Raw genomic sequence first — 15,080 nt, 5'->3', positions numbered from 1 at the left:
TGCGTGAAAGTCCGATCGAGTTAAGTCGGTGGGGTATATGCCAGCTTTCCGCCCCAACCGTGTGCTTAGCTTGCATTTACATCACTAGTTCATACTGTGCATACGTATCTTCCTACGCTGCTTGCCCACGCCCACGCCTCTCTTCTCTTGTGTTCTTTTGGTACTATCGAGCATGAGCTATCCCTTATCAACCCTAGAAGACGCCAGGTCATATATTGGTATCAATTGACGTGGCGGGAAGCTTTTTTCCTAGTAAAGCCGTGTTGGAATGGGGCTGCTTGTGTAGACATCTGCAATGGTTTGGACCCGAGATCTCAGTGGCAGTGGCGCAAAGCACTAGCATGCCCCACGACTTAACTTGATCGAGCTCACAAGCGCGCGTCGGAACGATATTGCATGCGAAAGCATGCATCAGACAGAAGTGCTTGCTGATGTTCCCCTGCATTCGTTGTTTGGCTTCGCTTGGCTTCGCTTGGCTTCGCTTGGCTTTGCTTCGCTTCGCTTCTCTCCTCCTTCTCTCCTCTTCTCTCCTCTTCTCTCCTCTTCTCTCCTCTTCTCTCCTCTCTTCTCCTCTCCTCTCCTCTCCTCTCCTCTCCTCTCCTCTCTCTCTCTCTCTCCTCTCCTCTCCTCTCCTCTCCTCTCCTCTCCTCTCCTCTCCTCTCTCTCTCTCTCTCCTCTCCTCTCCTCTCCTCTCCTCTCCTCTCCTCTCCTCTCCTCTCCTCTCCTCTCCTCTCCTCTCCTCTCCTCTTCTCTCCTCTCCTCTCTCTCCTCTCCTCTCCTCTCTCTCTCTCCTCTCCTCTCCTCTCATCTCCTCTCGGATTCTGTCCTTTTCGCTCTTCGCTTCCTTCCAATGTCGAAAAACGATTAGTTCTATAAATCTCTTAAGAAAGAAAGACTTGCGTACGCCGAAGGCAATTATACCCTATCAACATTTTTAGTCAAAAGCTTCGGGCAGTGGTATGACCATCTATAAGAAGATGATGATTCTTTGCAGAAGGCATCTAGTGGGCGCCAAAGTATCAGACGTCGCTCGCGAGATATTCTAAAGGACATCTTAAAGGAGCTGGGACCTGAAGTACTCCTGTTGTGCACTTTAGTGGCAACAATCAATAAGCTTGCAAAGTTGGAACTGAAGGGCCTTATATCCGCTCTTCGACGGTGGTGGGATAGGGCTTCGCATCCTCAATCACTTACTAAAGCTGCCAATACAATCTGTAAAGCGTATTCCCTAAACAAGCTGATTTCTGGAGTAAGGCCATCACCAACAGAAGAGCCGGATGGACTGGCAGTGGTTATGAGCGACACCACAAACATACCCTCCACCTACGAGACGCAGAGCGAGATCACGGCAGTACTAGAAAACTCCAATCCAAACTCCGCCACCGGACATGCAGTAGCTGCCTTTAGTATATCGGTTTCCTCTATCTATTTAATACTAATCTCTTGCAGAGAATGCAATATATCTTGCGGCACAGTGCATTTCAAAAACGGAGCAACAGACTTGGATTTCCTCATACCTCGATCCTCTGCAATCGCTCAAGCGGCTTACCCACCTCCAGCCGTTCGTACCCGAAGGAGTGTGCTTAGTAGCCTACTGGGACAGGCTGGAGAATATTCTTGGAGACTACCTTTTCGGAGGTATAGAGAAGAGCTAGACAAGATATATGGAAGAATATTTAGAGGATAAGGGACGGATAAGAGTTACTTCCGCTGTGAACTTGTATCTAGCAGATTCAGAAAGCGATGATTTCATGTTAACAGTCTTCCTATCCCTTGGAACGCCAACTTGCGTCCATCTGTTATCGATAAGAACTAGCCAATAGAATCAATAGGATTAAGGCTCCGTGATCAGAAATACAAGGTTCGTGATATCTGTCGATTGCCATACAAAAGGCCTATATACACTCAATCCTTTGAGTTTAGTTGCTCTATATGAATAAGAACACTTAAATACCCGTACAATTCGTCCTTGTACGCTGGCTGCCATGCCCGCACCCATGACGATTGTTCCTTGCCCTCGAGCCGCTGCTCTGCGTACTTGTTTGTCCAATCTGCCAGCTGCTCCATAACCTCATCTGTGAAGAATTGACTGAATATCGCGAAAGGATTGCTCTGCTCGACGCCCGAGGGTAGAATTGGCTTGCCATGATCGTTGAAATCGTCGATGTGAAGGTGTTTGAAAATAGGCAGAGGCCACGGTTCTGGGGGGGGGGTTCTTTTGCTTTGCAATTTGGATCAACTCGATATTAGGTCGGTTCAACAAGATTTATATCATTAGAAGTACGTTTGGAAGGCATGGTTGGTAATGATCTGTTGCTTGAATCTATAGACAATTTGCGCGTATTTTTGAGCTCGGTGTTCCGCACGGACCACTTTCTAGATGGACGCAGGCGTTCCATGGGATATCAAGCGACAGGCGAAGCCATTTCCGCAAACAAGGCAGGCATAAGCTCTTTCAAAACTTAGAAGAGGATACTAGGCGACTACCTTTTCAACGGTATGAAAGCCAGCAATTATAGAAGAAAAGAGGAGGTGACGGGAATGCCAGCATATACTGGCGCTGTGGATGTGCTTTTCCCTAGTGACATAAATAGTAGCAAGGACTGCAAATTAGTACTAATGTTGGATTTTGCCACGGGTCGTCAAATATAGAACCAAGCTTTCTAACGCTTTCGAACCAATTTGAAATTCATCGTGTCCACTGTTGCTCTCCACCCCGAGCGAAGGAGAACATCATTTCCGTCCACATCTGTCTTCAAGGAGTTCATTTCTCTTGTACCTATACTTACTTTGCCTGGTCCAGCTTTCCATAACATCAATCTATCGTAACTGACGGACTTGGTTTCTTCGGTTAATCCGTGAACGCCCGTCTAATCTAGGCTGCTTTACTCCGTCAAAACCATGACTTAGCTCTATCCCCTTAACTTATAAGGGCTAGCTCTACCCAATTATAGCTAGTTATCGTCTATTTTGTATAAATCCTACAGCGTCGCTAGGCCTCGATAATGCCGACATTAAGCAATCCAGTCCAGTCCCATAGCTCCGTTGGGTACGCTCGTATAAAGTCGCCCCACTTAATTAACTTCTAGAGAGCAAAGCTGTCCAGTCCTGCTTTAGCGTTTGTTACTGATGCCACAATCGCCATCGCTAAGCCATGTTCGCATGAATTCTGCACCCCCTCTGCTGGCCCGTTAAGGCTAGCACTGTCTCACCGTAGCTTAGTTCTACCCTCCTGTGAAGGCCAGCGCCTCTAATCGCAACCGTTGCTCTCTGCTTAGAATAGATTCGTACGCTGATCACTTAGCTTGGAGGAGGAGTGCCGCCGTTCCGTCAATTGCGCTTGCATGAATTTGCCACACTCCATTAGCTTCCATATACCGGACGTGTCCAACCCTACCCCAGCGTATGCTATCCAAGCTAGGTCCATGCCGGCGCAAGGACTGGCTTGAGTTATTCTCTCTCCTCCACTCTGCGCCACCCTGCTGGTCCGTTGAGGCTGACATGTCTCGCCATAATTCAGCTCCATTCGCGGAAAGCCAGCGCTCTCTAATCGGAACCGTTGCTCTCCGCTTGATATGGATCCTCTACCGCTCGCTTAGTCCGAAGAAACCGTGATTTGCCAACCCACCCGCTGTCCTTTGCCGAGTATATGCCTGTACTCTGCCGTCGCTCCGCCGGAGGCTGTTACTTAGCTTTTGTGGCAGATAGAGTGAGGCGATGGCCTCTTCTGTCAAGGGGCTCGCCCTTGAGTCGCTCGTAAGGATCGGGGGATCGCAATTATTGGCTAACTGCATTATTGGGTTCACTTTGTCGTTAGAACCCTTCTGCTTCGCAGTTGCGCCGAGCGCAAGAGAGCGTAGGAAACGATCTGTGCTAAACTGTCCGGTCGTTAGTAGGAGAACTACGAGAGCACTAAACACTAACGATGAGAACAAATGCAGCCACAGTGACCGCATGTTTTCGCTCTATAGCTTTTAGAATACTATTTAGGTAGATAAGAAGATGGGTGATCATAAAGAATGGGGGCAGTTTCTGGGAACTTTTCGTGAGGTGTGGTCGATTTTGGTCACCCTGGTTTAAAGGAATCGCGATTAGGCAAGAACAGCCGGCTTCAAGGAGGTCCGAAACAGCCCCTGTCTAGCGTGCACAGGGAGTTGCTCATACTAATCAGCCTCCGCTTAGTTCGCTCAGCCTTAACTCAGGGAGCTCACGCTCGACTCAGGTTAAAGCGGCGGCTACCTAGGTTAGCGGCTGTAACCGGAACCAGTTGTGCAAGAGAAGTTTGACTGTCTCTATAGGTAGGGACTATGGTCCTTTAAATATACAATTATACGCCTAGGAAATCCTCCTTATATATAATATACGTATACTATATAAGGTATATAGGTTCCTCCCATTCCTCTTATTTAATATATAGCATATTATATAACCTTAGTAACTATTCCTTATTACATAGTTCTACCGGCTCCATTCTAGACCGTGCCTTAATTAACCAACTAGCTACTTCTAACTCCTCTCCTAGTAGTTATAATATTGTACTTAAAGCGTCCATAACACTATCTCTCTTCTCTTTATTTTTATCCTTAAAGATTCCTAATATCTTTAAGTCGTTTACTAGAGGTATAATATCCGTCTAATTAATTTGGTTAATATTGTTACTTATTATACCTAAAGCTTCTTCTTCTTTACACGCCCAATGTCGTGCTCGCACTATTGCTGCGATATTATTACTTAGTGAAATTATACTATCTCTCTATATTCTCGTTATGCAAAAGAGGGGTTAGTCTATATTGCGTTAGTAAGTCCTTCTTTACGACAACTATCCTCTTATTTAGAGTATACTAAAGTAAATATTTACTTATCCTATAACATTTACTTTACTTCTAATGCCAAATATACGCGCTTTATTATTCTTAATAGTCGTCTAGTTCCTTAATTAATTTATTTTAGAGTCTTATATTTAATCTACTGCTGTTTATCTTAATAGTAAGTTATTTTAAGCCTTTATTAAGTTAAAATGTTCTTATAATGCGGAGCAGAAGGCCCTAAATACCTATATTACGGCATCTACTTAGTTACTCTATCTTAAGAAGGTTTATAAGAAGGTGTATTTTAAAAAGTAGAAACTTATAAAATAAGGTTTATAGGAACTTAGTAATAAAAAAACGGATTCTCTTCTATTTAAGAGGGAAATAAATCTAAGTAGTTTAGCAACCGCTCCTCTTAGGTCCCCTTTAGGTAACTTATTCTTTAGTAATTCTTCTTTATTAATACTGCCTAACCTAATCTCTTTTAATACTCCTATACCTTTCTTATAGCGTTTTTTAAATTTTATAATAGTTTCTAAGTAGTCTTATTATAGCCTATCCACTTAACCTTATACTATATTTTATTATTCATGTCCTTATAACTAACGATCTTTAAAACTTACTATTTATCTTCTTCTTATTCTCTATACATGTCTGCTTTATAAATTAGTGGCTTAACATTCCCGTATACTGCTTTAGCAGTATATTTAATAGGCAAGCCGCTTAACAAGCGCGTCTGCGATTGATTAATTATTAATCAATTAATCGCAACCAGGAATTGTTATTAAGTAATTAATTACAAATAGGAATTGTTATTAAGCGCCTGCGATTAATTAATATAAAAGCCTACTAATAAAGAGGTGGTTCGTGATAGACTTTTAGTGTTAAGGTGTACGATTTTAATAAGGTATGCAGTATTAATCTAATTAGATCGCTTAGGAATGCAGCAATTAAATACGCCAAGATTAATAGGTTTAGCGTAACGTAGCTAACTAGAAAGCGAGCCACCCCACATAGTAAGCTACGTATAGGTGATACTTAATTAATTTATAATAAAATCAACAATAAGCTTAACGTATTCGATAGGCGAGCTGGCCATATAGGCGAGCTGGCCACCTCAAAACCCCACCAAAAAGTCGAAATTTACACTTTAATATCTCAACAACCACTTAATAATAAATTCTAATAATTTAGATTTAGACTTTTATATACACTCTATAGCTTCTATTAAAGTTGCATAATAAATAGTTTAGTAGTTTTTAAGATATTAAAATTTAGGGGCTAAATTAAGGCTAAATTACTATATCTTAAAAACCACTAACCTATTTATTATGCAACTTTAATAGAAGCTATAGAGTGTATATGAAAGTCTAAATCTAAATTATTAGAATTTATTATTAAGTGGTTGTTGAGATATTAAAGTGTAAATTTTGACTTTTTAGTGGGGTTTTGAGGTAGCCAGCTCGCCTATATGGCCAGCTCGCCTATCGAATACGTTATATATATTTTAAATAGGCCAAATTAAAGCCTTTATATTACTCTTTCGATCTTAATATTAATTAATTTAATTTAACTATGTTATAGTAGTAATATAGACCCACGCGCCAACTAATTGCACGGACGACTACTATATTCCTACGACATCCCTTTCTAGATTAACGACCCTTTAATCTACTTATTTATAGGCTATAGATTATACCTAAATATATAATAGAGCCTTTTAAAAGCTAAAATATAAAGGGATTAAATATACCTACTGCTTTACGCACTCTAAAGACACTAATGACTTTATTAGAGCTTAATATTGCTATATTAAATAGAGTCGTTCTAAACCCTAATAAGTATAATTAGGATTAGGCTTACCTTTATACAGGTAAGAGTCTTTAAAATAGTAGTATAATTATAAGATAGAAGGCCTATAGCTTTCTAGGCGCTATAAATTGTATTAGAAGTAAATACCTATATATATACCTTTAGGTAAAGCTTTAAAAAAATTCCTTATTAACGCCTAAGTGGCTATATTAATAGAAGGTATCTACTTACTCCCTATAGTAGTAAGAAAGTGGCCTAAAATAACCTATATTTAGTGGTTAAAGCTTATAAGTTAAATAAGGTAGTAAGGCTATTAAGATAGTCTTATACGCGAGCATATACTTAATAAATTGCTAGGTAAGGTAGCTTTAATAATTATCTACTAAAATTAGGCGATATTACTATATTTTACCTTTAGAATCTTCTATAAAATGTCTTATATATTTATTATAATATTTAATATAATATAGGCCTAAAGAGTTATCTATTTATATACTAGGGAGTATAGCGTATATATATCCGCAAAGGCTCTTATTTTACTTATTAATTTAATACTATCTTTCTTAGTAGTATCACGCCTTTTAAATTAAGAAGGTAGGTAGTAGAGAGCTATTAGCGTAAATGGTTTTAATTATAGATACTAACTTATAAGTACCTAGCTATATAACTATTAAAAATTTTAACCCTTCTCTATATATCTTGCCCGATATAATTACTTAGGCCACCGCTATAAGGCCTAGTAATACTCCCTTTTCGTTAAAGTTATAAATAATATTTAAATACTTAACTTAATATCGCTTATATATAGTTTAGAAGAACCTAAACTAATTATATATAACTACTAGATCGCTATTTTAAACTCTCTAGCAGTTAAGCTAATAACTTAGTATAGTACTAAGACCGTGGTGTTAAATAAATTTTTGCCTCTAATGCTTATTTATAATACGGCCTTTACCTAAAAAGAATTAAGCTATTTTTAAAAGTATATAAGCCTTTAACAGAAGGTCCTAGGATTAATATTTATAAAGCTATTTAATAATTTACTATTCTTATAAAGAATATAATAAACCTAGGTAAGCTTTATATTGAGGAAGATAGCTAATAAAATAATATCTAATAATAGATCTGGGTACTCTGCGTGCGCTAAAGGCCTTATAAATTAACGGCTTAATACTAGAAGAAAGATCTTATATAATATTTTTTATATAGTAGTTTTGGCTTTATAAGAGGGTAAAGATTAATTTGGTATTATATAATATGCTAAGGCCTTTTAATTTTAGTGTAATTTGCTATAAAATTAGAAATAGTAGGCATTTCTATTATAGCTTGCTGAACGTCTTGTTATCGGGAGCTCTTGCTGCACCTAGCCCAAAAAGACTAAAAACAACCAAAAGAACCCTGAAAAACACCTAGAGAATCCCCCTAAGATACATGCATCGCAGGGGAGGCACACGTCGAACGACGGTGGTTTGTACTTGCGCGCGCCTACTAGAACCACGCCTAGTAATGGCCCTCCATAATAAGAACGGGCGAATACCACACTATAAAACGGAAAGACCTCTATTAAGAAGGCATCTGACAAAATATAAAGCCTATTGGACGCGTCTAGTATCCGTAGTTACGGGGGAGCGACCGTTAGCTATAACGAACTAATATAGCTAGTAGAATGGCTCTGCCAATCTAGCGTACCTTAGGCGCCCCTTTAGTAAACCCTTAACTAAATCCTCTAACGGCTAAACAAAATCGAAAATAAATAAAACCCCTCCCTACCAGCGAACCGCACCTGGGCCGCCATAGCTACACCTCTACAGCACAGGGAGCCTACCCCCCTAAAGATAATATCTGGATATATAATTACAATATAACTAAATATAGAGAAAGTAGAGGGGCTTAGGGGATAATTAGAAACAGAAGTCCTTATAGAAATTCGTAAAGAGGTCTACGATGCCGTTATAGTCCAATACCTTAGGAGCGGAGATATTAGAGTTACCCTAAGGAACTAATAGGTAAAGGAACGAGCTATAAGGGTAGGGGATAGGCTAGGAGAACGTATTAGCATAAAAGTGCTCTGTAAAGATTACCTAGTTGAAGTCCTAGTGGTTCCCCTAAGCCTTAGGGTAGAAAAGGGACGCTAGGCGGATAATACGGCAACTATATATAAGATAGTAAAATAAACGGAACGCCTTATACTAGGACTTGAGATTACCCAAATCTAATGGCTTTAACAGGAAAATATAAATTAAGCATATAATAAGAATAATAAAAGAATATAAGGGTCGCTAGAGACTCGCTAGGGAGACGCCGGTTGAACGTATGGCTCCCTTATTATTAGCACATATATACTAGGAATGTAAAAACTCCTTATCCAAAAAGGTATTATTATAAATGGCCTTATATACAACGCAAGGCTCTATAACTATAAACTCTACCTAGAATGATGCTACCGCTGTATATAATGGGGATATACCTAATCCACATGCGCAGTATAGGTGTGCTGCGGCCACTGTATAGGCCCCTATAATATAAGAAACTGCTTAAATTAAGACTAAACAAAATGCGCAAACTGCCACTAAAGCACACATAAGGCGTAGGAGAGAGGAGACTGCATTAAATATAGGAGATGGAAGGTAAGGGCTTAATAGCTGCGGGAACAACTACACGCTAGGTTATATAAATGGAAACAATAGGCGATAAGCTAGGGGGGCGTAGGTGCCTTTCTAGCATTTCCTACCTTTAACACTGGGGGGCTAGGCTAGCCATCCCAAGCCTTAACGGGCTAGAAGCGTTGCCGCGCGATATTATTAGACTGTATAGGGATATAAGGGTCATAGGGGACACAAGGGAGAGGACGCCCTGTAGGAAGACCATTATGGACAGCTATAGCAAGCTTAAGACCAGGACAATTAAGAATTAGACTTAACGCGGTAAATATAACATTTATAGCCGACTCTTAAAGGGTATATAGCTAACTAGTAAGAATAGGGGAGGAACCGGAGATAATAACAGATTTAGATATAAAAGCGCTACTAGGAATATAAGACACGGGAATAGAAAGCTTTATATAAAATAAGTAGTAACTAGGATATAGACATAAGAGATAGAAGCTTTGAATGTTCTAGAGAAAGTGGAAATAGAGGAAGCGAGGAACGAAGGAGAGGCGAAGGACCCCCGCTGGGGGTCCGCCACCTATCCATTATATAGTATAACTGCGGCAACACAAACTACCGTCTTGTAAGGCCCTTGCTAGACAGCTTAGACCTAGAGAAATACTACATCCTTGCTATATAAGAGCCGTATTATAATGCCTATATATAATTAACATACTGCCCCCGAGGATTCCAGCTCCTATATAAACTAAAAGCAGCCACACGCGTGTGCTTTATAATCAGCAAGGCTATTAGCCTATCCTTATNGTTATAGCAGGCAGTTAACCTAGATACTATAGTTATAATAATCCAGATATATAGGGGACCGGTTTAGATTATTAACGTATATAACCCTAGGGTCGAAGGGGTCCTATAAATAGAGAATATTATATCGGTAATAAGCTTACTAGAAACCAAAGATATAGAGTTTATCCTATTAGGAGATATGAACCTCCACCACTCGCGGTAGGGGGGTATCTATATTACTGCCGAATAATAGGTAGAGTGCCTACTAAAAGCTATAGACACCTAGGGCCTTAAGCTAGCTACCCCCCTAGGAGCAATTATATGGCAACGAGGCACCGCTAGAAGCATAATTGACCTTATATTTATGGACGAAGGCCTATATTAAAGACTTAAAAGATGCAACCCTAAAGAAGAATAGGCACTTGCTTTAAACTATATCCCTATTTAAATACAGCTAGATCTGGATATTAAGGCACAATTAAATAGCAAAAGATACGTAATAAGAAAGCTTAAGATAGACAGCTTCCTTAATACAGTTAAATAATAACTTTAAGACCTAGAAGAAATCCACCCGATACCAAATAAGCGAGGCTTAGTGGCTACCCCTAAGGAAATTGACTAAAGACTAGAAAGGATCTAGGTAGTAATTAAAAATGGGTTAGAAGAGCACTGCCCGGTCTTAAAAGTGGGCCCCTATATACGACACGTATGGTCCGCATAATGCGCGGTTCTTATTACTAGCTAATAACGAGCAAGAAGAAAATATATAAGCAGCCACGATCTTAAAGACGAGAGATATTATAAAGATATAAGAAACCAGCTAAAGAATACCCTGAAAAAAGAAGTAAGGAATAGCTGGAGACGGTTTATAAATAAGTATACTACTAACCCGAGCCTCCCCTATAATAAAGGTCTTTGGAGGATAGCGAAATAGGTAAAGAAAAAGGCAGGACGTCTAGTAGAAGACCTATACCTTCCGCCCCTGCGAAGACTAGGTGAATTACTGGCCATAAGCGACAATAATAAGAAGGCAAAAATCCTTATAGAAAGATTTTTCCCCTAACTAGCTCTAGTAGACCTTAGCGATATTACAGGTAAAGTACTGGTGACTCACCTAAGGGTTAACAGTGACATAATAACCGAAGAAATGGCCAGAACTATTAGCCGCCTTTTAAATAATATAGTACTAGGACCAGATAGGATCCTAAATAAAGCCCTAAAGACCTGCGGACCACTAATAGCACCTTAGCTTGCGGATGTAGCTAGAGTATGCTTTATAATAGGCTACTACCTAAGACTTAGAAGAGCTATAATAACGTTTGTCCTATATAAAGAAGGTAAAGCAGACTACTTATTTCCAGGGAGCTACCGCCCTATTGCCTTAGAGAATACCCTTAGTAAGATCTTAGAAAGGGTAATAGCGGACCACATGGTAGATATGGTAGAGGAACACGCCCTACTACTATAAAGCTAAATGGGGGCAAGAAAGAACCGCTTAATACTATCAGCACTTACGCTACTTACTGCCACTATTAAATCAGCATAGGTGATGTGAAGGGACTTTGTAGTATTAATGCTTAGCCTAGATATCAGTAGCGCCTACGACAATATACCCTATAAGCGTCTCCTATACATCCTTAGAGTAAAAGGCTTCTTAGAATGGATTATATAATTTGTTTAAGGGTTTATAGGCTAAAAAGAAACATTGCTGGTCTTTAGCGGATACTAAAGCCCCCCTATTGCAGTTATAATAGGAATACTACAAGGATTACCCCTCTCGCCTATACTTTTCCTTTTCTTTATAAGCAACCTATTTAACTTCTTTAAGGAAGGGGCAACCTAGGGGATAGGCTTTATTAATAATATAAACCTAATTATATACGGGCTAACAGCCGCAGAGAATTGCAGAACGCTAGAGAAAGCTTATAACACCTATATAGAATAGGCAAGATAATATAGAGTCTAATTCTTACCAGAGAAGTACTAGCTAATCTATTTTATAAGAAAACGCAACTAATCTATAGATTTTTAGCATATAATTCGCATCTAAGGCTTTAGGGGTTAGCCAGTTTAGGGCCTAAGAGTATTAGGAGTATAGGTAGACAGTAAGCTTTAGTAGAGCGTATATGCGGCCTAAGCGGCCTATAAGGGCTAAGCACAGTATATCGCATTATCTAGGATTGTTAATTCTATATAGGGCCCATGCTTCTAGAGGTTACGCCTACTATATACAGCAGTTGTCTGGCTAACCATAATATATAGGTCCAGTATTTAGGCCATTAGAGAATCTAAGAAAGGCCCCCCTATATCGCTCCTTAAACCACTCTAAAAGGTCTAAATAGCCTGCCTCTAAAGTATAATAGGCGGATATAAGCGAACGGCCACAGCACTGCTTAAGAAGGAAGCTAATATCCCCCCCCTATAACTATATATTAAAGCCGCTGTAATATAAAGGGCGCAAAAGGAACGCAACTCTAATGTTATAAAGTATATCAAAACACGCCTAAATAAACTATGGAGGGACCCTAGGGCGCCTTATAGGAGAACAAACTAATAACCCTAAAGTAGGGAAGATATATTAGAGAAACAGGTAAAGAAAGCAGAAGAAGAATAGTGCTACTTTAGGGCCTAGGCCTATATAGAGGAGGAAGGGAGACGCGCAAGAGGCTAGTAAGGATAACAGTAAGAGAGAGAAAAGAGCTAAAGTAAAGTATAAAAGAACGCTGGGAAACCAACTACCGTAATATAATACTGGCTAGACCAATACTGGAGAGGCGTATGGGAGTTGAAGGTATAGAGGTTAACTAAGGTAAGAAGAACCTAAGCCGTAGCATGGTTAACGCTATGGGGGGTAAATACTCTAGGGCTCCGAGAAGGCCTAATAAAGGCAAAAAATATAATAGCAATACTCTTAAGAATAGGAGTAATAGGACTAAAAGACTAGCTCTACTAGGTGGGTGTCCTAGTAGGTAGCCTAAGATACGAATGTAGCTGGCTAAGACAGACACCAAAGCACGTAATACTGCTATACCCCTTATGTACTAACTAAGAAGCAATGCTTTTAGTAGCTGGCATAGAGAACTATAAGACACTGCTCTTAATATAAAAAGGCCTTAAGGCGGTTACCTAGTGGCTTATTAGCCAAAATGTACTAAACTAGTTCTGGGTTGCAAAGGAAATGGTAATAAAAGGCAGGGGGGCAAGCAATGGGTGCCCCCTAATGACTTTATAGTAGTAGAATAAAGTTTGCGATACTAGCGCGTCCGTAGGCTTATTACGGCAGCAATGGTTCCTAAGGAGGTTAAAAAGTAAGGTAGCAGAAGCACCATAGGTGACTTATAGGCGCCTCGCAGGCGCCTTATAGGCGAGTCCTATAAGGCGGGGAGATAGATTACGGGGTTTTCTTAAATAGAGTTTTCTCCCCATATGTATATAAGGAGTAGTCCGCGTGGGCCCAATAGGGATCCAAATCGGACGTTAAGCAATGAATTATTATTATAGCTTGCTTTATAGGGTAGCTCGCTTCCTAGTTAGCTATATTAGTCTACTACTAGAACGCGTTTTATTAGCTATATTTACTTACTCCTATCCCTAAAGAGTTTTTTTTAAAATTATCTTCTAACCTTTATTACTTTAACTACCTCTAATACTATACCTCTTAACCCCTTTTAACAAGCTAAATAAAGGCCTAGAACCTTACCCTTACCCTTACTATCTTTACCATTATTAAATTTAATACTATTAACGCGTAATTCCCCTATTCTAATTAACGACGCGCCTAAATTATAGGGTAGTAAAGTGTCTAAAATACCTACTCTACCTTAACTATCTCCATTAAATATATAACTAGGCAACGCTATAGCTTCTTATATCTTTATAATTAAGTAGGATAAGCTTTACTATAATTTAAACCTATTAAAAGAACCTCGCTATTAAGTTAGGCATAAGCGGCATGTTAATACTAGTTTTATACCCTTACTAATCTATAGGCATAGTACAGATATTAAGGATAAAGAGGGTAGGCGCTAGTGGGTTTATAAGCTTTGCTATATCTCTAAATAATAATAGGAGGGCGTATATTTATTAGAAAGTACTACTAGAGTAGCAAGGCATATAAGAAAATAGTATAAATATTATTATTATATAAGATAGCGAAAACGTTAAATTATTAACGTCTTTACTAGGCAGCCCTTTTAAAGTTACCGTTACTATAACTTTAAAGCCTACTACTAAATCTAAAGCAGCGAACTCTTAAATACTATTTAATAGTAAGAAATATAATCAGAACTATATAGATTAGATTATTGCTAATAATATAACCTTTTAGTAGGCATATAGCTTATAGCTTAGAAAGCTACTTACTATACCTTATTTAGCTACTACCTTAGCTAGCACTATTAGTAAATAGGTGCTTAAAGCTTTACCTAAGCAACGGCTTGTAATTAAAGGCCTTTTAAGGGAGAGTATTAGTAAGGTTAATATTAGTAGCGATCTTTAAACGGGAGGAAATAAGCGTAATTATATTGGCGTTATTGCTTACTAGATTAGTGTAACGAAGCCTTATAGGTAAGTACTACGGTGGACTTGTTAATAGGCTAGGTATATAGGTATAAAATAGTCAATAATATAGATATAACTGGTGGAGTAGTTACCTAACAGATTAACTCTAATTATATTCTAAGATTTACTATAAAGGAGAAAACTATCTAGGTAGGGACTGTGGTCCTTTAAATACACAACTGTACTCCTAAGAAATCCCCTTTATATATAAGGTACGTGTTATACGTGTTATACGTGTTATATATATATTCCCTTTATATATTGCGTATACTATATATAACGTTATATAACCTTAGTTACTATTCCTTGTTATATAGCTTTATTAGTTCTATCCTAGACCGTACCTAAATTAACTAACTAGCTTCTTCTAACTCCTCTCCTAGTAGTTATAATATTATACTTAAAGCGTCCGTAACACCATTTCCCTCCTTTTTATCTTCGTCCTTAAAGATTTAAAATATCTCTAAGTTATTTACTAAAGGTGTAATATCCGTCTAATCGATTTAGT

General features: G+C 38.9%; 3 protein-coding genes across 3 annotated transcripts; 1 reads left to right on the top strand and 2 right to left on the bottom strand.

Moving 5' to 3' along the window:
* Positions 1–1,116: 1,116 nt before the first annotated feature.
* Positions 1,117–1,836, top strand: K441DRAFT_202016 (uncharacterized protein). The gene has a single exon (XM_067640488.1). The coding sequence runs from the start codon at positions 1,295–1,297 to the stop codon at positions 1,685–1,687; it is 393 nt and encodes a 130-aa protein (XP_067501296.1). The 5' UTR covers positions 1,117–1,294; the 3' UTR covers positions 1,688–1,836.
* Positions 1,837–2,663: 827 nt separating this feature from the next.
* Positions 2,664–2,840, bottom strand: K441DRAFT_574016 (uncharacterized protein; the record flags this gene model as incomplete). The annotated part of the gene is made up of 1 exon (XM_067644082.1): positions 2,664–2,840. A coding segment is annotated over one exon (177 nt), but the record flags the coding sequence as incomplete, so codon positions are not given.
* An 855-nt stretch (positions 2,841–3,695) lies between these two features.
* On the bottom strand, positions 3,696–3,878 carry K441DRAFT_508466 (uncharacterized protein; the record flags this gene model as incomplete). Its single annotated transcript, XM_067642068.1, has 1 exon — positions 3,696–3,878. A coding segment is annotated over one exon (183 nt), but the record flags the coding sequence as incomplete, so codon positions are not given.
* Between the last annotated feature and the right edge of the window lie 11,202 nt (positions 3,879–15,080).

This window comes from Cenococcum geophilum, assembly GCF_001692895.1.
Source record: "Cenococcum geophilum 1.58 unplaced genomic scaffold K441scaffold_37, whole genome shotgun sequence".
Lineage (NCBI taxonomy): Eukaryota > Fungi > Ascomycota > Dothideomycetes > Gloniales > Gloniaceae > Cenococcum > Cenococcum geophilum.
Note: the sequence above shows the minus strand (reverse complement) of the source record. Positions and strands in the feature narration are given on the sequence as shown.

Coding starts and splice junctions, on each gene's coding strand:
- K441DRAFT_202016 (XM_067640488.1), top strand. CDS start 1,295: ATGAGCGACACCACAAACATACCCTCCACCTACGAGACGCAGAGCGAG.